This window comes from Cydia amplana, chromosome 14 (genome assembly GCF_948474715.1).
Source record: "Cydia amplana chromosome 14, ilCydAmpl1.1, whole genome shotgun sequence".
Lineage (NCBI taxonomy): Eukaryota > Metazoa > Arthropoda > Insecta > Lepidoptera > Tortricidae > Cydia > Cydia amplana.
The window spans coordinates 16,580,632-16,605,550 of NC_086082.1; the positions used below are offsets into that span (position 1 = coordinate 16,580,632).

The 24,919-nt window shown below is 39.4% G+C and overlaps 2 protein-coding genes across 2 annotated transcripts in view; one reads left to right on the forward strand and one right to left on the reverse strand.

Annotated features, from left to right (window-relative positions):
- LOC134654380 (uncharacterized) overlaps positions 1-15,643 on the forward strand; it is a 35,558-nt gene extending 19,915 nt beyond the window's left edge. Inside the window, exons 9-18 of the mRNA XM_063509845.1 lie at positions 6,759-6,861; positions 7,941-8,049; positions 8,441-8,601; positions 9,299-9,376; positions 9,712-9,794; positions 12,363-12,485; positions 13,562-13,736; positions 14,057-14,179; positions 14,383-14,512; positions 15,376-15,643. Coding sequence (XP_063365915.1) covers positions 6,759-6,861; positions 7,941-8,049; positions 8,441-8,601; positions 9,299-9,376; positions 9,712-9,794; positions 12,363-12,485; positions 13,562-13,736; positions 14,057-14,179; positions 14,383-14,512; positions 15,376-15,643 — 1,353 coding nt within the window. The remainder of the gene's footprint in view (positions 1-6,758; positions 6,862-7,940; positions 8,050-8,440; positions 8,602-9,298; positions 9,377-9,711; positions 9,795-12,362; positions 12,486-13,561; positions 13,737-14,056; positions 14,180-14,382; positions 14,513-15,375) is intronic.
- Positions 1-24,919, reverse strand: part of LOC134654258 (ankyrin repeat domain-containing protein 6) — a 104,920-nt gene that overhangs the window by 76,533 nt on the left and 3,468 nt on the right. The gene's annotated exons all lie outside the window — the stretch shown is intronic.

The following is a 24,919-nucleotide window of genomic DNA, read 5'->3' on the forward strand; positions in this document are numbered from 1 at the left end:
ATTTATAAGACGTTATCACGTCAAAAATCAAAATTGAAATTGATGTGTAAAATAATACAATAACATTTATTTCCTTTATAAACAGTTTGAGATTACAACTTTTTGAGTCGCGCTTATAAAAGACTCAACAGACTTGATTCGGGACTTATACTTGGTCAACCAAATCTTGACAGTAGAAAAAGGCGGCAAATTTGAAAAATGTAGGCGCGAAGGGATATCGTCCCATAGAAAATTTGAATTTCGCGCCTTTTTTTACTGACAAGATTTGGTTGACCAGCTATAAAAGTTTTTTTTAAGTGCTGAACCTCGTAATGGCCGCGCAAAAACAACTCGAGTTCCTATGACTAGACACAAAAGACTCGAGTTCCTACCAACACTACCATAAACAAATACAAAGTACCAAGTAATTATTCCCGAAGGCACATTCAGTCACAGTTCGTTACGTGCGTATCTAATCTGTGCTGTGCCGCAACAAAGATGGCGGAACAAATGCCGTTCCATTACACGCGTATGCCGATTGTCTAATGATCATTAAAATCTTTATTATTTTTAATACTTTTTATGCATATTCAATTTGTTCAAGTTCTTTATATACATCGATTTTAATTTGAATAGTTTTTTTGGTATATGGGTTATAAGAAAAACTTTAGGTTTGGAAGGTTGAATGTTCCATTTTTAAATTAAAGTATGTAACTGATTGACAATACTTAAGGCGGTTCTGCCGTAGGTAATAGTGCAATTAAAAGTGACCCTATGGACAGAGAGTGATTGCTACCTTTTATCTGAAAACGTCACAAACACCCACACGAGATTTCTGTACGATGGGGCATATTTTAGAGAATTTGCTAGTAATTGAAAGAATAAACAGGCTTGCTTACCATGAGCGTTCTAAGTAAAATAAATGTAATAGGTATGTAAATAGTTCTATATGCGAGTATGTTTGTATACAACTAATCTCACCGTATAGATATTCTAATGAAAACATTGTATAGCACATCCAAAACAAAAGCACCGTTAGGTACTTAGATATTACAAAATTTTCCACAGATAATCTTCCAAAATGCACTCGGTATAAAAAAGCCACGAGTCCGATATTGTCCGATAATTCCCACAACGGGCAACTAACGCGTTTTGTGTTGCAGTTCAGTAACCGAGACCGATGTCTGTTTGTAGTATACAGCCATGGAAACAACGAGGTACAGCTTAAAACAGTGACAGCACTTTGATTAGATCCACATTTGTGAACGAGGCCCGATGTCGGACTCGATGTCGGGCTCGATGACTCTTGCAATGGTAGTTTTCTGTTTCACGCACGAAATATCAGAACATCGTTAGCAATATTTGAAATGCAAAAAAAATTGGTCTCGAATTGCTAAAAATATTCAATGTTTGATATTATTACACTGAAATGAACTTTTACATTTTAAATAGGTACCTATTGTTAACGACATTCTGATATTACAAGAGTCATCGGGCCCGACATCGGGTCCCGTTCGCAATTCGCAAGTGTCCGGCGACCGTGTGGTCGAATAAGCTCTTTAACATTTATTTTAAACATAAAAAAGTTTAATCTACATATACTTATACTACTTAGACGATTGCATACTGACTATAAAGTGGGGGGTAAGTTAAAAAAATACTGTTGTCCCCAAACAGACCCAGCCTTGCACCCACTTTCTCCCCTCCAAACGTTTCAGTAGTACCTAATACATTTAAAGTTAGGTCTCAAATTATTTGTTACAGAATTATTAGCAGTTTCCCATTTTAAAATGACCGAGCTGTAGTGTGCTGTGGGGATCACAGGCCGAGGTTGGGGGTTAATTGCGTCCCTCAGACTCCATAGGTATTACTTCGGGTCTGCACCGACCGTGTAGCAACAAAACGCGATTTTATCTAGGTTTTGTAAATACAGATGTCGCAATTTGGAGAGAGGAAATTTTGTATATATTGTTCTGTAATCATTTATCAAAGCTACTGTACAATTTTAACTGAAACTTGCTCTATTGAAATTTTAAATTGCTACTGGAAATAGCTAGCGTTAAGAAACATAGGTACTCAAGAAAAAAAGACTACAAAAATTTGTATTTTTATGTACAAATTTGACGCTGACATCAATGTCAGGTAAATAAAGCGGAATAAAACAATTATCAATTCATATAAAATTATTCATATTACACAAGACAACATATGTTATTTCCTTTATTTCTCTTCAAACTTAAGGTAGGTTATTTAATAATATGGATATAAAAATAAAATACAAAAACACGTACAAAAACAATAATACATAAGTTCCGCTAAACTCATTGGTACGCAAATATTGAACATGAAAACTCGTCTATACGGTCGGTTCGCACCCGATGGGGCCATGTTTTACACAGGCAGATATCTACGCGTGATCAACTCCACGCCCTCTTACTTGCCATAATATAAGTTTAGCCTTTATTGTGATACTTGTGATATTTAAAGACAATAATATATCACATATTCCATTTTCTAAATGCCGCCCTGTACGGATATCACGGGCGTAGCCAGGTTTTAGTATCGGGGGGGGTTCAAGAAAATAAAAGCGGCCAAGTGCGAGTCGGACTCGCCCATGAAGGGTTCCGTATTTAGGGGATTTATGACGTATTAAAAAAAACTACTTACTAGATCTCGTTCAAACCAATTTTCGGTGGAAGTTTGCATGGTAATGTACATCATATATTTTTTTGAGTTTTATCATTCTTTTATTTTAGAAGTTACAGGGGGGGGGGGACACATTTTACCACTTTGGAAGTGTCTCTCGCGCAAACTATTCAGTTTAGAAAAAAATGATATTAGAAACCTCAATATCATTTTGAAGACCTATCCATAGATACCCCACACGTATGGGTTTGATGAAAAAAAAAATTTGAGTTTCAGTTCTAAGTATGGGGAACCCCCAAAATTTATTGTTTTTAGGGTTCCGTAGCCAAATGGCACAAAACGGAACCCTTATGGATTCGTCATGTCTGTCTGTCTGTCCGTCTGTCCGTCCGTATGTCACAGCCACTTTTTTCCGAAACTATAAGAACTATCTATACTGTTGAAACTTGGTAAGTAGATGTATTCTGTGAACCGCATTAAGATTTTCACACAAAAATAGAAAAAAAAAACAATACATTTTGGGGGTTCCCCATACAACTGAAACTCAAAAAAAATGTTTTCATCAAACCCATACGTGTGGGATATCTATGGCTAGGTCTTCAAAAATGATATTGAGGTTTCTAATATTTTTTTTTTCTAAACTGAATAGTTTGCGCGAGAGACACTTCCAAAGTGGTAAAATGTGTCCCCCCCCCTGTAACTTCTAAAATAAGAGAATGATAAAACTAAAAAAATATATGATGTACATTACCATGCAAACTTCCACCGAAAATTGGTTTGAACGAGATCTAGTAAGTAGGTTTTTTTAATACGTCATAAATCCCCTAAATACGGAACCCTTTATGGGCGAGTCCGACTCGCACTTGGCCGCTTTTTTTCTATTTTTGTGTGAAAATCTTAATGCGGTTCACAGAATACATCTACTTACCAAGTTTCAACAGTATAGTTCTTATAGTTTCGGAAAAAAGTGGCTGTGACATACGGACGGACAGACGGACAGACAGACAGACATGACGAATCCATAAGGGTTCCGTTTATTGTCATTTGGCTACGGAACCCTAAAAACGCTTAAAAGTACATAAAATAACCCTTATACAAGAAAAATATTAGAGATGTGAAAAATACATACAGAAAAAAAATCCTTGAAGGAATTGGGGGAGCCCGTTTTCGAGTAGTGGGACAGTATAAACTATAAGCTAAATAAAAAACACATTTAACTGATTTGCAAGACCGATGTGATCCCATAAGTGTACCGCGAACAAAGTTTGTGCGGTAGGTACACTAAAAATAACGTTCTGTTATATATCGCAGAAACACAGAATATTACAAAATTAATCTTCTGTTTTTCTTTTTAAATATATCCACTACTTCATTCGCATCAATTTCGATCCGATAATCGACGATGGCGGAGAAATCCAAAATCCAAACCACCGTATACTAGGTAATGGTGAGTAATCAATGAAATATGCCGCACGCCTGGGGACCGATTTTTGAATTTCTATCGCTCGATTTCGTCACTCGAAAATCGGAGGAAAACGCCGAAATGCTGATTTTTGAAATACGAGCGATAGAAATTTGGAATCTAGTGGTATTGACCACTCGATTTCAATTCTAATAGTAGAATTTAAATGCCTAGTAGTGGAGATATTATTAATGAAATACACGAAATCGAGTGGTCGAAATTCAAAAATCGGCCCCCTGTTCTTATTTTAATTCTATGAATGTTAATATTCTGAAGTTTTCGGGGGGGGGGCTTTGAACCCCCAAAACCCTCCCCCTGGCTACGCCCGTGACGGATATGATGGTCGTTCTTGTCTACGTGACAGCGTGATAAAACGGTGTCCGTCACTTTCTTTCCCACGGTGTTAAACAGTGACAGTTATTTTATCACGTGGATAAAGATGGATAAAGCTATCCATAATAGGCTGGCGGGTATTTGATACAAATGGTCTCTACATAAAGGCGTAAATGTGGACGTTAATTTAAATAGCTATAACCGCGAAAAGTTCGCAAATTGCGGACATCTTTCTCTGTCGCTCTAATTACGCCTTCATTGGAGTAAAAGAGAAAGATCCCCGAAATTTGCGATTTTCGGTTTTCGCGGTAGCCCCTCTTACTTACAAATTTCCAATTAAATTTAGAAAACTGTCTAACTTAAGCTGACTAACTACAATCTGAAGTAACTACAATCATTTTGATAATTTATTTAATAGTAAAATGTGCAATAAGAGCGAAAATGTTCTTAACCCTTCGTATGTCTAAGCACTGTCAGTGCGCACGAATTTAAATCCATTGTTGAATTCAATAGGTTTAAATTCGTTCGCACTGATCAGTGCTTGTACATACGAAGGGTTAATAAACATTCCACAACAAACGATGATGACGATTTTTCCGAACAATTCCTCGTAGCACTTTACATATACAAGAAATATGAATTTTATGATATCCATCATTCATTGGTGTAAATCAAAACAAAAAACAAAAGGGCTATTTAAAATTAGTGAGTATAATGAATTAGTGAGTTCCCAGCGGCCTGAGGAACAAAATGGCCGCCTGTGGCGCTGATCGTACGATTAATTACGACAATGCTTCGGAGTGCTCTTGTTTTTATTAATATGCATATGAAACCTCCCTTTACAATCCCATGCTGGGTCATTGTGATAAAAAGTGAACAAGGCTGTATGTGTTAGTGCTCTGAGCTTTGGCAGAGTACAAGTTGTATAGAGTGTTATAGAATAACGTGGCAAACTTCCAATTACTAATATATTGCCGAAGCATTATAGTACCACGCGACTCCATAATACATCATGCGCGACTTCATATAGGTTGATAGTCACAGAAATATGGTAGAAATACAACAATACATAAATTATAGGTTACCTACTTAAGTAGGTACGTACTTGTTCTAGGTTAAGTACCTACTGACTTATGGTCTATTAGGTAATGATTAGGTAATAAATTTCGTTATATATCGTTAAAATATTTTGGAAAAAATTATTTATACCGTTTGGAAATAATGTGGCATTTCGTACAAAAGTTCCAAAAAATTCATCGGTACGAGCCGGGGTTTGAACCCGAGACCTCCAGATCGAAAGTAGCACGTCCTTACAGGCTATCTCCACTTATTGACTGTATCACAAAAACCAGATGTACCCTACAGGAAGCAAGTCGAAAGTCAACATTGTTCTCGTGTGAAATTCCGTTGGTTTTGATTATCACGGCTCAAATAATATACTGTTTGTTCCGTAGTTTTACAAACTGTACACATTCTGAATGAACGAATTTGATTCAGTCTGTGATAGTGTGTCAGAAGATTTACAGTGCTTTATAGAATAGACTAAACTGAGGCCGATATTTTTTTGACATAAGCATTATTTCGTAAAAAATTGAAATACAAGTACCTACAAAAATAAAAGTAACATTAATTTAAAATACATTTTATACAGCAATTCGGGCCAACTTTTAGACTCCTAAATGTTAATAGAATCAAAACCCTAGCTAAAATATTTGCGTGTTAGTGTTATTTAAAAGTATTAAAACCAATGTAAGATAAACACAATCATGCTACATTACGAGACAGTGATATTATCAATAATATTAGCAGTGATATATGTGCAAAGTAAGTTGTCAAATACAAATATGACGTTTATATTTGATCTACCACGCTGTAGCCAACATGTCAGACTAGAGTTAGTGTCTCTTTATTTATTTATATTGCAATGATTTTATAATATGTACATGTTTGTTTGAGCTTATTACTTTTTAGGTAAGTATGTTTCCAACATTTCTAGTTTTACTTTCTCTTAAACGTTGCTTTTGTAATATTTTCATTTACAGACAGAAATCTTATGTTATTATAAATCCGAGGAGTTATATAGTGTAGTGTTCTTTCCCCATAATAATGACAACTTTGTGGTTCGAGATATTGTGCACGCCTGTCAGCTCTTAATGACCTATCGTTTAGCCGTTTAGGATATTTTATGGTCGTTGCACCCATATTGGTCCACGGCCATAAGATACCTAAACTTTTCTTGAACAGACAGGACCCGACACTTCCCATATAGCTGATATTAGACAGAGTCGAGGTATATTTATATTTGTTTGTAGCCTGCCACGGAATCCACTGGGACCAGATATATTGCCAGCTGGACCTGGAGGAGACCGTGCCGGAAGGTGTAGTGCCCAAGGATCAGATGGGCCGGTTCCCCTGGATTGGCATCATTCAGCATGATTTCTGTATGTGGCATGATTTCTTTCAAATTGTCCAAAATGTCCAAATTGTTCAATTAAGTAAAAATGTGTTACACTGTCTGTTAACTCTGCCATTTCATGTTTAGAGGATATAACCAAACCTTGTCTATTATTTTCTGTACAAAACAGTCTGCCGATTTTTGCGGGGGAAGGGCATGTCAAAGGTATACGTAACGTGGCTATCCATATTGTGGATAATCAGATAAACGCCAGTCCATATTGTGTATGACCATTGGCCGCCTATTTTCGACAGAGGGGAACGCCTGTTAATGGCTACTCCGTTTGTTTATATCCTGACACTTTTACATTCAAGACCCTCTCTTTCTTCCGCATATAAAATATAACGAAAAAAAAAAGTGTAGACGTATAAGGTATGTTACTGGCACGTGCAAGATTGACTGTTTGAAAGAACAGGAAGATAAGAAGTGCCCTCAGTTAAGTAACCAATCAGTTGAAGAGGGCACGTGTTGAAGTGTCTTTGTGTCTTTAACGAACGCACGGCACTTTTGGCTCTCATAAGATTAATAGATAGGCCACGGCCTTTTTAGAGGCACCCCACACTAGCGTCTCCCGAGCGTTGGCGTCTAGTCAACTCTATGGTTGCTGCTCGACGCTACTGCGCGGCGACGCTATCGCCATTTTCCATAAAGACGCTTTCGCTCAAAAGACGCTAGTATGGGGTGGCCCTTAGGGCTCATTTAGACGGCGCGCGAACTCTTATACGATTTTAGTTACATTGCGGACCATTGAGGTTACAATTCAGCCGACCGGTCAAATGACGCAATGTAATGAAACTCGCATGCGAGTTCTCGCACCGTCTAAATCAGCCCTTAAGGCGTATCTAAACTGCAGTTAACTTTTGTGGAGCAACGGTAATTAGTAACTAGGTAAGTTACCTAATGTTATCATGTTGCACAGTGTTACTCCAAAAAATACTGCGGTGTGGATGGTTAGTACGAATATTTAGGGATCCGATGAACCCAGGACCATCGGCTTTATAGGCAGGGTCACTACCAAGTAGACCAGACCGGTCCTTAAATCTAACGTGCAATTATAAATTCTAGACATAGCCGAGACGATGCGGTATGCGATCACAACTGGCGTTCTCATACACCCAGCGTATGCTCTTGCACCAGCAGAGGACATGGCCAAAATTAACCGGCAGACCATCACGTAAGTTCAATGTCCATGGGATACTGGGACAGCATTATCCTGGAACGGCTTTCGAACTTTTAAAATCTGATGTTGATTTAAATTTAGGTAGGTATTCGCAATTTCGATCATAAGTAATTCGTTGCTGCTCCTGCTTAGGTTCGGAAAGTTATGAAAAACTACAGATTGTGTTGATCATGGACTTTAACACTGTATCTACTATACTTGGCACTGAAATATATGTTTTCTGTAGCGCGTGTCACGTACATACAAATTTAATATATGGGAGACCGAGCTTTGCTCGGAAAACATATAAAAACTCAAAAATGCGCGTTTTCCCAGGGATTTTTCGCAAGAATAAATTTTTATTTCCCATACATATTTATGGCTAATGTAGCCATTGTTTTGACAGGAACACAACGCGTTTCATAGTATGGTTCAGCGACACGGTCAGACATACCATGGGGGTCGAAGACTACGTTATGCACCACGAGTATGAGCTCGAAAAGACTTACGCCAGCATCGCTTTAGTGGAGATCATTCCGCATGGTGCCACCACCAGAGGACACCCATGTAAGTTTCCAAGTTTCTTACGTAAGTAGGGACATAGCTATACTACAGGATGAGAGATCGTTATCTCATTCTAACAAATAGCTTTGTCTCTACTTACGTAGATAAAACTTATAAGTGTATCTTGTACCTAAGTATGAAAGAAGAAGGCCGTCTCTTAGTAACCGGGATCTAAAAATAAGGCTGTTTAAACCAGAATTTTTGGGCCTGTTGTCACTTTCCATTCCTATAGCATAAAAGTCACTTCCCAATCATGTAGGTACTTATTATCAGCCTATTGCTGCAGGGCCAGTTAATCATTACGGCTGGCCACGACATTGCGCGACTGGCTTAGACTAAGGCGACATGCATAGGTGGGAACGATAGGTCCGATCGCTGTGTCTCGCTCCAACCTATGGTTGTCGCCTTAGCCGAAGCCGGTCGCGCAATGTCGTGACCAGGCCGTTAGGGCGTCCGCTAGCTGGCGCGGTTGCACGGAGCGGGTGAGCGAGTTAACGAAGATTATTGGTATGGCAACGCTAACTGGCACGGACACGGGACGCGTGCTACGGATTTTACATACAATGGCACCCGCGTGCGTATGCCCGCTCCGTGCACTCGCGCCAGCTAGCGGATGCCATTACAATTTTATTGTGTAATACTGACGGAAAAATCTAGGCTGTTTCTAACAAAACAAACTATAAAAATATTGTTGTTACAGCTGTCATTTACCCGATTTGCCTCCCCTACAAAGGCAGTGGCACCTTCGACAAACTGTACGTTGTGAGAATGACAGATGGTAAGTTATGATTGTGTCAATCTTGTCACTTCTGTTACCAAAAGTTACGTAAAATGAAGACTTAATCGGACTTACTAAATATGCATATTAAAACGGGTCTAAATATGCTCGATATGTCAAAGGTTTGTTATTAAAATTAACCGGACCTCGACACCAAAGTCGTCGACGTTTGTTTAAGAAAGAAATTCTTACGAACAGACACAATAATTAGGACTTGAATCAAAGTATGACCTAGATTTACAAGTTTTTTTTTCACTTAAAAATTGTGTAGTCTATAAATTTCGCCAGTAATTATTTATTTACCAATAAACCTAAAGCAATTATTTTTTTGCCAGCGACGGGTGAGCTGATGAAAGAGGTCACCAAAGTGGATTACGTTGAGAAGGAGGATTGTGACAGGTTTTACGAAAAGGCTGAGGTAAAGTTTCCTCACCTTCTATAATACCTATCTCCATACTTTAAACATAATAATATATGTGAATGCTATAAGAAATGATAAGTATTGTAATAGTTTTTCTAAAATTATACATAGGTATACGTTTACATATGCATATGCGTACAATTTACCTTCCGGTGCTTCACCTTCAGAGCCCGTACCATGAGTCACTGACAGTGTCAAAACTGACATTTACGCTATCGAGAACGTAATTTACTTTCTATACAGATCGTTTGCACTAATATGCGAGTACGAGCGAGATGTATAGAAAGTAAATTACGTTCTCGACGGCGTTTATGTCAGTGACAAACTGGTAGCCGTACAGGCCTGTTCACACCGGCTTGCGTGTGTGTGACGTGCACGTGCGCGTGCGCTAAAATGTTGGAGCCGCACACGCACACGTCATGCAAGCGGTGTCAGGGGGGTGTCACTCCACAGTTTAGGTACATTTGGCCGGCGCGCCCATCGGACAGGCGTATGGCAGTGGGCTGCCGCTCGGCGTGCACCAAAGAGTAAAGTAAGTATATAGGTAAAGAGAGCCCTCTTGAAGCATTTTATGGAAACTCATTTGAAAGAGCCATCTCTGATTCTCCGCCGATACTAAGTATGTTTGTGTGCGTGCACAACTACATATGCATCCATACGTGTACTTTCGTTCCACATAATATTAGGTCTACTCGGGCGGTTTACAAGTCCATTTTTTGTTTGGTTTCTTGTAACAAAAACCTTTAATTATTTACTTGTAAACCGCCCAAGTAGACCTAACATTATGTGGAAAAGGTTAATGTTATCAATAATGGAATAAAGAAAAAAACAGAATATTAAATTCAATATGTTTATTGCATACATGTTTTACATCACATTATCGCTAGGAAAGTACAATTTTAGGTAAACAATAGAAAAGAAAGCGAGTGTGGTGAAAAAGCATTCACACACAAGAAAATACATGATTAAGAAAATATGATTAATTTACTACGCACAATACAAGCACATAGTCTAGGCATTGTAGCAGATTTATCGATAGTGGCGTGCCTTATCAAAAGTAGGTACTTATTAGATACCTACCACGAAATAAATTTACTCTAAAATAGCGTCCATATTGCACAAAATAACACAGAACTCAACGCACTTTCTGGAGGTTTTCACAACAGGGCATGGCAGGGCAGGGCAGGCATGTGTTTTCATTCGGGCTATAATCTAATTTCCTCCAGCACCATAACCAAACCATAACGAAGAAAATGGCTCAGCCATCACTAAAATATTTTTAATTTACGCTCTTCCAGTGACAGCTAAAAAATTTCATGTCTTGGCCATATACCTAGTATTATATACTTAGATGAGCTATACGCGTGCGCCCGTGAGGGACAGAACATACGTGATGCGACCAAATTAAAAACACTTTTTGACGTTCCTGACAACCTACCAAACATAACCTACGTAATTTGGTCGGGTTATTTCAAAAGCGCTTTCTCTGCTACTCCATACTAAAAGTTCTATAAGTGCATCTCGTTCGGTCAACTGGCTCCTCGCCCATTTCATCTATATAATTATGATTGTATATTGTACCTCTATGGTCTTGGCGGTTATGCAATGTTTCCAGCATAAACAAACAGCATAATTAAATCACATTTTAACAAAACTCTTATTTTTTCGCAAAATTAATTGAAAATTATAATAATTAAAAATATTAATTCGTACTTATTTTAATTTTAATATGAATGCCACCAAAATTATATGAATTTTATAGTGACATCTGGTGACGTAGTTTGTGTAATCGGAAGTCAACTTTACGCAATAGTATGTTGTCGGGAGCAAAATATAGAAATCGCCTGCATCTTTACTGACGTTAACTACATTCCTAGTGTCCCCCCCCCTGGCGTGCACGATAGTCGTGACACGTGGCGCTCGCGCAAAATTGAAAATACACAATGGCTTCGGAACTTACTTCCGTGAGAATTAGACATACACACACTATCTCCACATACTATCTCCGGATAAAAAATGTATGTTTACATAATTAACGTTTGTAATTCCTACATATTTATCTTAAAAATAATAAATCAGTGGGTATAAAGTCTATTTTTTTATTCGGTAGACTATAATGACATTTCATAGTATGAAATGACACATGATGTTCATACTACGAAATGTCATTTTAGTCTACCGAATAAAAAAATAGACTTTAGGTATAAAAACTTGTCAAGTGATAACCCCGTGCCGACACTCACAGCTCGGTCATAAAACTGCGGCGCGCAAAGGAGATTCACGGTTCGTGCGCGGTTATAAGTTTCAATTTTGCTTGCAGGCGGCGATATAGGTGTAATTTTATACCTAAATCTGACTTTTGTGATGGAGTGAATTTTCTGTACGGTAGTACTATTAGTTATTCTGTGGCGGTGTGCCGTCTCTCATAAGGATCTGTACAACGCTGCACGCGTACGTGCACGTCACGCACACGCAGCCGGTGTGCACAGGCCTTTCTGGTTTGAGTCGGCTGTGTTAATCTGTCAGTCAGAAGCTTTAATATTGTTCCTGTTCTTTCGTTGGCAGCTAAACTACGAGCTGATGATGCCATCCGAGTCAATCTGCGCCACGGCTCAGGCCCAGCAGCCCGCCTGCGTGTGGGACGGCGGCGCCGTGCTGGTGTCCAGGAGGGCTGACAGCTGGATTCTGGTGTGTTCTTCACCTTAGCCATATTCTAAGATAGCTGAACTACCAGCTGATGGTGCCCAGGGTCAATCTGCTGCACGGGTCAGCCCGCCTGCGTGTGAGACAACGGCACCGTGATGGTGTCCAGGAGGGCCGACAGCTGGATACTGGTGTGTTCTTTACTGTAGCCATATTCCAGGATAGCTGAACTACCAGCTGATGGTCCCCAGGGTCAATCTGCTGCACGGCTCAGCCCGCCTGCGTGTGGGACGGCGGCGCCGTGCTGGTGTCCAGGAGGGCTGACAGCTGGATTCTGGTGTGTTCTTCACCTTAGCCATATTCCAAGATAGCTGAACTACCAGCTGATGGTGCCCAGGGTCAATCTGCTGCACGGCTCAGCCCGCCTGCGTGTGGGACAGCGGCACCGTGATGGTGTCCAGGAGGGCCGACAGCTGGATACTGGTGTGTTCTTCACCTTAGCCATATTCCAAGATAGCTGAACTACCAGCTGATGGTCCCCAGGGTCAATCTGCTGCACGGCTCAGCCCGCCTGCATGTGGGACAGCGGCGCCGTGCCGATGTCCAGAAGGACCGCACTGGTCCGGGTGGACCGATACTGGTCAGATCCTCATTTTAGACAATCTCCTTTTTCCTTCCTTCTTTTTCCCAGTTGCAACCGAATCTTTGGATTCTTTGGCAACCTATTCAGCGTCTGTCTTATTGATAACGTCATTCTATAGAACTTGCGAATATCTACAACTACATTCTACATACGTAAAGCTTTATAGGTTCTCTGTTTTTCAAGCCAGGATGCGGCGAAACATGCTTCGCCTTCGGTCTCTATTAAGCCTTATTTATTTTGTATATTGTATTAAGCTACTGTAGGTAATTTGCATTTTTATTAGCTCTAAAAGTTAATTATAGCTGGTCAACCAAATCTTGTCAGTAAAAAAAGGCGCGATATTCTAATTTTCTATGGGACGATATCCCTTCGCGCCTACATTTTTCAAATTTGCCGCCTTTTTCTACTGTCAAGATTTGGTTGACCAAGTATAAACGATATATCGCAGTTCTCTTCTCAAAAATTAATTTATTTGTAGCTCGGTTTCGGCATTCGCGGGCCGGGCTGTGGTGCGCCAGCACGCTTTGTCAGCGTCTTCAGCCACATCGAGTGGATCGACATCCAAATAACCGCCATACCCGCCGAACGAGCGGGGGAGGACACTGGCTACATACTGCGATCTGTGTCTCCCGTTGAAACCATTATGTATGCACGTGAGTTGTCCTGAATTAGTATATAATATCTGGGAGACCGAGCTTTGCTCGGAATACATACAAAAACTCAAAAATGCGCGTTTTCCCAGAGATAAGACCTAGCTAGATCGATTTTGCGCCCCCGAAAACACCCATACACCAAATTTCATCGAAATCATTAGAGCCGTTTCCGAGATCCTCGAAATATAATGATATATATAAATATACAATAATTGCTCGTTTGAAGGTTTGACATATGCGTTTGAGATTTATTTGCGATTGAATTTCTCACCTCAATAAAGCTTATTGTATATTTACACACTGTATTTGTTCGTGGACAGCGGGCGAGCACGCAAAGACGAGCGAAGGGCAGTGCAAGTCGTCGAAAACTACAGGCGTTATATACAGGGACATGTCCGAAGTTTTCCTCACCAACAACTACGGCCGCGGCTACTTCTTTGTGAGTCTTTCCAACATTTTTATAGAAATAGAAATAATTTATTCGTGAGCACAAACACAAAATAGAAAATTAAAGTAACTAAAGATTGTACTAGGCGACGATACCTATTTTATAGGTACAAAACCAGCTTACCAGTATTTATTGCTAATAGTTGGCCATGCCAAATACATGTTTTAATTTAAAGTTTTCTCCGTCAGGTGTCATTAGCGGATCAAGCGGACTTCTCCTGTTTGGTGGTGTCGCTGCACTGCAACCAGCGGTCTAACGCCGCCATGTGGGTGGAGCACAACTGCTACCGCGACGTCTCCGGGACGCACAGAGGGCAGGACAAAAGACGGTATGTCTGTGAACCCGTCAGGTGTCATTAGCGGATCAAGCGGACTTCTCCTGTTTGGTGGTGTCCATACTACACTGAATTCATGAATTGTCACCCTATACATGAGAATAACAGCGCCCTCTTGACAATTATCATATATTACTGGTCAGGCTATATGTCTACTTGAATAAACTATCTTTTATCTTATCTTATCTTATTACAAAAAAGATGCATTGGAAAATATTACATATAATATTGACAATACAGTGCCGAAAACGTTATAGATTATAGTTAATATTTTTGTTGCAACGGACCTGAATTAACTTAAACTATATATAAGAAGAAGATAAAATATTTGTGGACTCTCTCTCTCTTACACGTGTTATGTCTAATCTGTCCTGTTCCGTTCGTCCTGTCCGTTTCCGTTCTGTGTTAGTTTTAAGTTTTAGTTTTTAATATTTTTTGGGGTGCCCCGAAAACCAGCGCAGACACTGCTTATGCTGAGTGGTATCCTATTTGGTGTACGTTTCTATATTTAATATCCTGTTGTACCTAATGTATGTATTTACGCCAAATAAATATTTTCTATTCCTATTTTCTAAAAACTCTTTACCGTTATCGTTTTCCTCCCAAGCCTTTACAATAGGGTATTTGTAATTAATAATTTTTTTTTACACCATGCATCAAATAAAGCACCAGAAGTTTAATAGGGAAACGTGGACTGCAGTTATTTTTAGACACAATTTCTATTTTAAAACCCGTATAAAACTATAAAGAGTAGGTAATTTGATTGTGACGTCACATACTAGTGTTTCATATAATTCCATGGTAGCAAAATCGTTTTGACCTATCGAAAAAACAAACTGATTTGACTACTTGACTAGTAGTCAAACACCCCATTTCTTTAATTGCAGCCTCCAATGCTACAAATACTTCAAGAGCACAGCATTCATCGAGTTCCGCTTCACGTTCTCCTACCTCGCCAAGATCGAGATCAAGGTCTACGGCAGCCGGGTCGAGGAGCCCTCACCACCCTTGGACCCTTGGGCGGGCGAGATGACCACCCTTACGTGGTGGCCCACGGACGGGGAGAGGCATGGCATGCGGTGGGGGTTGTTTGTGCCCGTCGACGCTTGGTGGTTCAAAATGTAATTTTTTTATTTTTTTTATACCACATTGGTGGCAAACAAGCATACGGGCCGCCTGATTGCAAGCAGTCACCGTAGCCTATGGACGCCTGCAACTCCAGAGGTGTTACATGCGCGTTGCCGACCTTTTTACCCTCACCCACCCTCGTTGAGCTCTGGCAACCTTACTCACCGGCAGGAACACAACACAAGAGTAGGGTCTAGTGTTATTTGGCTGCGGTTTTCTGTAGGTACTTCCCCAGTTGGGCTCTGCTCTAGATCTGGTTTGTCTTGTTACTTATTAATGACACTCCGCGGTATTCGGAAAACAAGATAGGTTCTAGAGAAGAGAACGATACGATATGTAGTAGAACCATCGCAATTCGCAAGGCTTTAAATCCACTTTTTGAACCACTCGCTATTTACAAATACATCTTTGCACATACCTACATATTCTTGCAAATAAATAATTATAACACTGATTTAAACTTTCACGATTTTTACACATTATTAAATACGCGATTAAGTCCCGTTGTACAATTTAATAATAAATAATTATAATTATATTGTATTTTTTTTCTATTAACTGTACATTTTCATACTAATAATCATTTTAATTATTTATATATTTCACAAATACGACCCGTTTAGCAAAATTATGTGTAAGCTAAGTTGAAATCAATGTAAAAGACCAATAAAATTAAAAACCTACAATTTAACGCCCACACAGACCACACGCCGATGGACCTGCCTAAAACGCTAATAAAATGAAATTAATATTCAAATATAACACACGTAATAAAAGAGGAATTTCGCGGGTTCAGATAACAATCGAGTTTCACATTCTATGGCCGAATGTTATTTTATAAGTTTTATAACCTTCCTACGCAGTCTTCACAGAAATCGCGAGAGACGTGACAAATAAGGCTTTTATTGTCCTGAAAATATTTTATAGTATCCATGTCGCAGTCGGATTGTATAATCCGCCGTATTACATTACGGCTAGCCGTTTTACAAAACAGGGGCGTTTTGAATTGCGGCGGTTCGACGATTAGCCGGATTGAATGCGGCTGAATGAAAATCCGCCGGAATGTATTCGGCGCCATACGTTCTTCAAGACGGCTAGCCGTAATGTAATACAGCGAGTCATTAGCCGCCGCTTTGACAGTTTTTAGTGCCCATTTTTAACACTCGTGGCGCTGCCTGACATAACAACAACAAACTATGAAAAACGCTGGGGTGTCCATCAAATCTGGAGTTCGTCGGACTGTTTCTTTTCAAAAAACATTTCCTTTGCAACTTAACTAGACGAGCGGGGCTCCTATTTCTGAGCGGTTTGCCCTTCGGGCATCTGAAGCTACCTAACGAACCTAACCTACCTAGCTATTGATTTAGTGAGACGTCCGTGAAAACATTACACTTTGGGGAAAAAAGCGTAGGTAGGTAAGTAGGTTAGGTTCGTTAGGTAGCTTCAGATGCCCGAAGGGCAAACCGCCCAGAAATAGGAGCCCCGCGAATTTAAGTTGTGAAGGAAATGTTTTGGAAAAGAAACACATGAAGTGCGGTGGGACCATGGTAAAAATAAATTAAATTGCAAACATTGTCAAACTCCGGTTACGTAGGCGACCGAAAGAATGGTCACTCTACAATTTAAATAGTAGATACGATGCGGCTAAACGTAGGCCGCCTTATTGAAGAACGTATCGTAATGACAATCCGGCTAATCGTCGAACCGCCGCATTTCAAAACGCCCCTGTTTTGTAAAACGGCTAGCCGTAATGTAATACGGCGGATTATACAATCTGACTACGACATCCACATTTCATTAAAATAAAACCCAAAAGGGACGATTAGCCCATGCACGTCAGCATTTACTGAATACCGTAAAACCAGGTAACATTAGTCCACAACTTACAACTATGGTCCAAATTCAAGTCCAGTAAAATATGTATAAGTATTTTTCAAATTAGTCACTACATAGTATAAAACAAAGTCGCTTCCCTGTCTGTCTGTCTGTATGCTTAGATCTTTAAAACTACGCAACGGATTTTGATGCGTCTGTGCGGAAAGAAAATCGTAGAATGTATGGGTTCCCTTACATTCCACGACTCTTCTCTTTCCGCACAGACTATCAAATGCTCAAAGGTTGACAGGAAGGAATCCCACGGAGGGATAATTTCGCCTACGGGACCAATTGAAGTGTACTTTATGATATAGGAAGGATATAATTTTATTATTCGCGCGTACATTTCGCTCGTCATAGTTTTTCTTTGTGATATAGGAGGGAAATGAGCAGAGGAATCACCTGATGGTAAGCGATTACCGTCGCCCACGGACACCCGCAACACCAGAGGGGTTGTAAGTGCGTTGTTACGTTTGTTCGTACATATGTATAGGTGAGACGCAGGCATCGAATGCCGCATTTTGTCATCAGAGGGCCTACCGCGAAAACCGAAGTTCGTAAAATGCGGGGATCTTTCTCTTTTACTCCAATGAAGGCGTAATTAGAGTGACAGAGAAAGATGCTCGCAATTTGCGAACTTCGATTTTTGCGTTTAGTAGCCCAGACTTCCTATGAGCGCGTTGATGTCTTAAGTTCGCAAAGAGTCAGCAGCAATAGTTGCTAAGCGGGCGAGGTGTTCAAAACGATCTTGACGCGACTTTATTGTTAAAAGAATAAGAGGTAAAGTAATTTTGAACACCTCGCCGGTTTACCAAATTGCTGCTAACTGTGTGAAACAGGGTAAAAACTGTAAGAATCCTGAAATAAAAACACGTGAATTTTCCATTGGGCTACTGACAAAAAAAAACATTTTTATATCAATTTTTAGGGTTTTGTACCTCAAAAGAAAAATACGGAACCCTTATAGGATCACTCGTGCGTCTGTCTGTCCGTCTGTCAAAGCCTATTTTCTCCGAAACTACTGGACCAATTAAGTTGAAATTTGGTACACTTATGTAAATTTGTGACGCAAACACGGACATATAACGTAAACAAATGAATTTTAAACATGGAGGCCACTTTTGGGGGGTAAATGAGAAAAAAAAAGTTTTTCAAACTATATTGTGTTAACTACTTATATAAAACGAAAGAGTTTATTGTGAGAATCTAAAATATATATTTTTTATAATTTTATAACTTGGCTTTTATAACTTTTATAATTTTAATTAGCAGTTACCACCTATCACGCACGTAGATACAAAAAAAAAGAGCGAAAGTTCCATGGAGAAATAAAAATTCTCTCTTTTCACTTTAGTATATTTGATTTGCTATTCCGTTTGAAACCAATTTTCATTTTGTAATTTCCAAAAATAATGGAATTTAGATAGCCACTGACGTTTAAAGAGCCAGGTTCGTTAAATCGCAAAAAGCAAACTGTTTATATTCGATAACCATTAAAGCCACTTATCATTAATCATTTCGATGGGAATGGTAATGGCGATGAATTGCAACGATGCCTTTCATTCCATTTTGGTTATGTGAAATTATGGCTTCATACGTATTCACTCGTAGTTTTTGCAATATTTAGCGTATTTTTTGTGCATTTAATAACTTACAGGCCAATCTGAACGTAAACCTCAAATCAAACCGATAAATGAATCATATTTGACGACCGGTCTGGCCTAGTGGGTAGTGACCCTGCCTGTGAAGCCGCGGTCCTGGGTTCGAATCCCAGTAAGGGCATTTATTTGTGTGATGTGCACAGATATTTGTTCCTGAGTCATGGTTGTTTTATACGTATTTAAGTATTTGTATATTATATATATCGTTGTCTGAATACCCACAACACAAGCTTTCTTGAGGGGCTTTCCGTGGGGCTTAGTCAATTTGTGTAAAAATAATTGGAATCATACAACTGTCAATACAGACAAGGCGCGTATGTACTATGTAGCATGATTCAGATTCCGACGATTCAATAATGGTAATACCCAGAGAGGAAAACGGGGACTATGTTTTATAGAGATGCGGTCGACCCCCTTCATCTTAAATACATAAAACTGGGATCCTATTTTACTCTAAGCATTGGATGCATCTACGACTCGAAAATATTATACAAAAAATTAAGAATAAAAGAATAGAAAAAACATCAGCAAAAAAAGAGAAAAAAAGTGCAGAAAAGTTTTTTATTTGGCATAAAAAACTATTCTGCACTCGTGCAAAAAAGTGGTAGGTATTTTATATGTCTATGTTGATCCACAAAAAGAAGTACCTATAATCGAAGCATAAAATATTTATGTACTTACTTGTGTTCATAATTTGCCACTACATTATAAAATTAGACCGTGATTTGCGCACAACAACATTTGTATGAATTGTACATAATAAAATCACCTTGCAATGAATAAAAGGCGTGACGTGATGTAATATTTGAGCAAAAACGTGACAGCGCGAGCATTGAATGAATTTGTTAGGTAATCAGGTACCAATTGAATAAATAACAGCATTGTTGGGAAACATTCAGTTTTGTGATATTGTGGCAATCCACAAAAAATATTCCTAGCTTGAAACGTAATAAGTATTAAATGTATTTATTACTGCGACAGCGGCATATTGTTGGTAATTTTAACAAACGTTTGCGTTTGTGTATCAAAGCTATATTTGGAAGATAGTCATTTTGCTTTAGATAAATAAATGACTGTTTTAAATAAAATAGGTGTATAATGTGTTAACGCGATACTGGCGTTAACTATATTCTTGTCTTTGTTGTAGAATTATTGAAATGATAAATTGATGATAAATTAGCAATATTTGTTGTAGTTTTTACATTAAGATGTTGACATTAAGTAAATTGTTTTTTCTTGTCCTTGATATATTTCAAGTATTTCAAAATTAGAATGCGCGCCGCATCGTAGATTCTTCTGGCGGCGCTAATGTATAAAGGTTGGATCATTGACATTCTGCCCGCCTTGAAAGCCTAGCTTTCAAGAGGCTCATGGGAGCCTAATCCTTCTAAGGCTGATAGCCTTGATACGGCTCGCTTGATAATGCCGTTCTTCGTTTTTAGGTCGACTACTCTGCAGACTCCATCATTTCCAGTATACAGTTTCACGATGCGCCCTAGTAGCCATTTCATTGGTGGCAGCTGATCGTCCATGACAAGGACTAGGTCGTCGATCTTGATGGATCCCTTACTGGTTTTCCACTTGATACGTTGCTGGAGAGTAGCGAGATAATCTTTAGTCCATCTCGTCCAGAAATGTTCCCGAAGTCGCTGTACGAGCTGGTATCTATTGACCGTCATCGTCTTCACTTCAGGCGATGGCAAGGACATCAATGGTCGCCCGACAAGGAAGTGCCCAGGCGTGAGTGGAGCTAGTTCAGATGGATCCTCAGACAAAGGTGTCAGAGGACGTGAATTCATAATAGCCTCAATTTGTGTAAACAGAGTAGCTAATTCCTCGAAAGTCAAACTGGTATTAGCAGCAATACGTTTCAAATGATATTTTGCAGATTTTACTGCTGCCTCCCAGACTCCACCAAAGTTAGGAGCGTAAACCGGAGAGAAGTGAAAGAGAAGTTCCTCACCGCAGGCGAATTCTCCGATTTGCCGTTTACACGTTTGTAGCATTCTGTTCAATTCATTCTTAGCCCCTACAAAGTTTTTTCCATTGTCACAATAGATATTTTCTGGCTTACCACGTCTAGCGATAAATCTACGTAAACACATGATAAAGGCATTTGCGCTTAGGTCACTAACGACCTCAAGGTGAACAGCCTTTGTCGAAAAGCAAACGAATACACAAAGGTAACATTTGGAAGTCTTGGCCCCACGACCCTTCTTATTTAAAATCAGAAATGGGCCTGCAAAATCGGTCCCACAGTTTGTGAAGGGTGGAGCAGGAGTAACACGTGGAGCGGGTAAGTTTCCCATAATTGGTTGCATAGGGTTTACCTTAAATCTTTGACATTTCATACATCTATTTACAACCTTAACTGCCAAAATCCGACCACCGATTGGCCAGAATCGCTCTCGCACAGAACTTAACAATAATTGAGCTCCTCCTTGCAACAACCTGATATGTTCCCTTTCGAATAAAAGTCTCGTGAATAAATGCTTGCTATCAATGAGAATTGGGTGTCGCTGTTCATATGGACAGTGAGAAGCATTAACAATGCGACCACCAACACGTAAGATATCATTTTCATCAAGGAATGGATTTAATCCTAATAGTCTTGATTTGCGGTTAAGATTCTTTGTCGTTTTGAGAGAATGAATATCTGTAGCAAAGGATTCCCTTTGCGATGCAGTCGCTAATACTGTCATGCTCGATTGTAATTCAGTAACATTTAAGTTTCCGGATAATTTGGCTTTATTTTTGTTACAGTTGTTAAGAAAACGTAGCACAAATGCGAATATTCTTTGCAAGGTTTGTAGTTTTGAATATTTGTTAAATGGAATAACATTAGATTCACATTGTACAGTCATAAACGATTTAATCTCTGGTAATAATGTATCAACGTGTTTAGCTGCCGGCCATTCAGACTCTGGGTTTTTAAGGAAGCAGGGTCCTTCCCACCACAAAACACTGGTGAGTAATTGTTGAGGTTTGACCCCCCTTGAAGCCAGATCTGCTGGGTTCAAATTTGTTGGCACGTGACGCCAGGCATTTGGATCTGATAGTTCGCGAATTTGGTCTATTCGATTACATACGAAGGTTTTCAATGTTTTCGGTTGCGTCTGAAGCCAGCCCAAGACAATTGTGCTGTCAGACCAAAATATAGATTTAGTAATCGTCACACGTAGAGCTTGCGTAACCTTGGCATGTAAACGAGCACCTAATAATGCTCCTAGTAATTCTAAACGAGGAATTGTCATCTCAGGTTTGAGTGGTGCCACTCTTGCCTTAGCGCACATTAGGCGGACACATATGTTGCCTTGACTGTCAATGGATTTCATATACAGGCATGCTCCGTAAGCATCCTTTGAAGCATCACTAAATGTATGAATCTCAATCGTGACAGGTGCGTGACAAAGAGCGTGGCGTGGTACGTTTAGATCCGCAAAATGACGCGATTCATTTACGAATTCACGCCATGAAATCTCAAGCTCCTTGGGTACTGAATCATCCCAATCCAATTTGTTTAACCACAACCGTTGAAGCAGTATTTTATGAAATATAGTGCAAGCAGACAGAAGACCGAGCGGGTCAAATATTTTACATGAGCTAGACAGGATATTGCGTTTTGTCACCTTTTCAATGTCTTCAAATTCTGAAGAAAACTGTAGTGTGTCATTTGTAGGTGACCATTTCAACCCTAGCACTGTTGACTGCTTGCAAAAGTCTTGAGGATTATTTCGTACGCTATCGATATTGTCAAAAATGTCAATGGCGTTTGTCCTAAACTTCCTCAATGGAAATCCCGCACAAGACAATTCGTCAATAACACCCTTAACAGTTTGAGCTAAATCAGTTTTTGAATCAGACCCAGTATTCAAGTCATCAACATAGAAATCGTGTTTTATTGTATTAGCTACTATATCGTCCGTACACTTATTAGCAACTTGCACCAAGCATCTTGTACTTAGGTAGGGAGCAGACGAAGTGCCGTAAGTCACGGTATTTAATTTAAGTATTTTGAGTGGCTGACTCTCCTCGTCCCTCCATAAAATCAATTGAAGATGACGTTGAGACTCGTCCACCATTATTTGACGATACATTTTTTCTATATCTCCCGTTACAACATAAGTATTTTGTCTAAATCGTAGTAATATGGACAGTAAATCGTCTTGAACTACAGGTCCTACCATCTGAATGTCATTAAATGACTTATTGGTTGACGTTTTGCACGACGCGTCAAAAACGACTCTTAAGCGCGTCGTCTCACTATTTTCGCGAATAACGCAATGATGTGGGATAAAATACCCAAAGACAGGACGCTCCGTTTCGGTCAGGTGTCCTAAGCTCTCGTACTCTTTAAGAAAAGCAGCATAATCAGTTTTCATATTAGATTTCTTTAATTTATTTTCTAGGTTGAAGAACCGCCTTCTAGCAATGTAATAAGAGTCTCCTAAGGCGTCCTCCGGGGCCTCACGGAGTGGTAGCTTGACACAGAAACGACCATCATCAAGTCGCACGGTATTTTCCTCAAAATGAGTCTCGCAGTACTCTTCCTCCTTTGACAGCTTTGATTCAGGAGGAGAGTTGGGGATATCTTCAAGCTCCCAAAACCTAGCAATACTATCCCTGATCTCTTGAATAAAGTTGCACCTAGTGGAAGAGCTTGAACCCTGACCTGTCGGACCAGAAACAAGCCAACCTAGTTTTGATTCTTTAAGCGTTGGTTTGTTTTTACCTAATTTAATTTTTTTACACCCTACAATATCCCAAAACACATCGCCCCCCAGCAATAAATGAATTGTAGATGGATGATAAAAACTGGGGTCCGCTAACTCAATCGATTCAGGAATATCGAAGCGTGATGTGTCAATTTCCAAACTCGGCGTAGTTTGTGTTACTTGGTCCATGAGCAGACAAGAAACATCTATTTCATATTGACCGGTTCTGGATTGCACGAGAACACCACACTGTTTTGAAGCAATGCCAATCAAGCAATCGTTTAAGCCTGTTATAGTAGTGGGCTCGCTTTCATCGTAGGTAAGGTTCAACCTTCTTTGCATTGTTGTAGATATATAAGAAGATTGACTCCCTATGTCTAATAGAGCTTTCGTAGTGTGAGATTCCTTTGTTACAGGATTAACTAATTTCACTTGAGCAGTACACAAAAGCACATAACCCTTCTTAGTCGGAGTGAATGAAGTCATTGCAGTAGTTGTATTTGTGTTTTCAGGCAAATTTGTACTATTGCTGTCATTTATTTCAATGTGTAATAGTGTGTTGTGTTTTTTATGACATATTGTACATGGGCCTAACCGGCAACGAGAGTGGTGATGACCAGGGCGCAGACAATTTTTACATAATTTGTATTTAGAAACTTCATTTTGCCTGCAATCCACTGACATTTCCTTAAACTTGTCACACTTATGATTGAAGTGATTTTGTTTGCAAAACGCACAAGTTATTTCTGTTTTTGCATCTAAGTTATTAGCACTAGCTGTGTCACTTGTACCTAGCATTGTTGCAACACGTTTGTTTTCTTTTATTTGATTAGTAGGTTTATCATGTTTTTGTGTAGAAGCACCGCACTGTATTGTTTCCAAGACATCCGCTCGATTACGAAGGAACACTAAGAAATCATCGAGCTTAGGAGTAACTTTGAGTGTGTTTTTGTGTTCTTCCCACTTCCTACTAGTGGCGCCATCTAGTTTCGACACCATCATATATATAACTAATGTGTCCC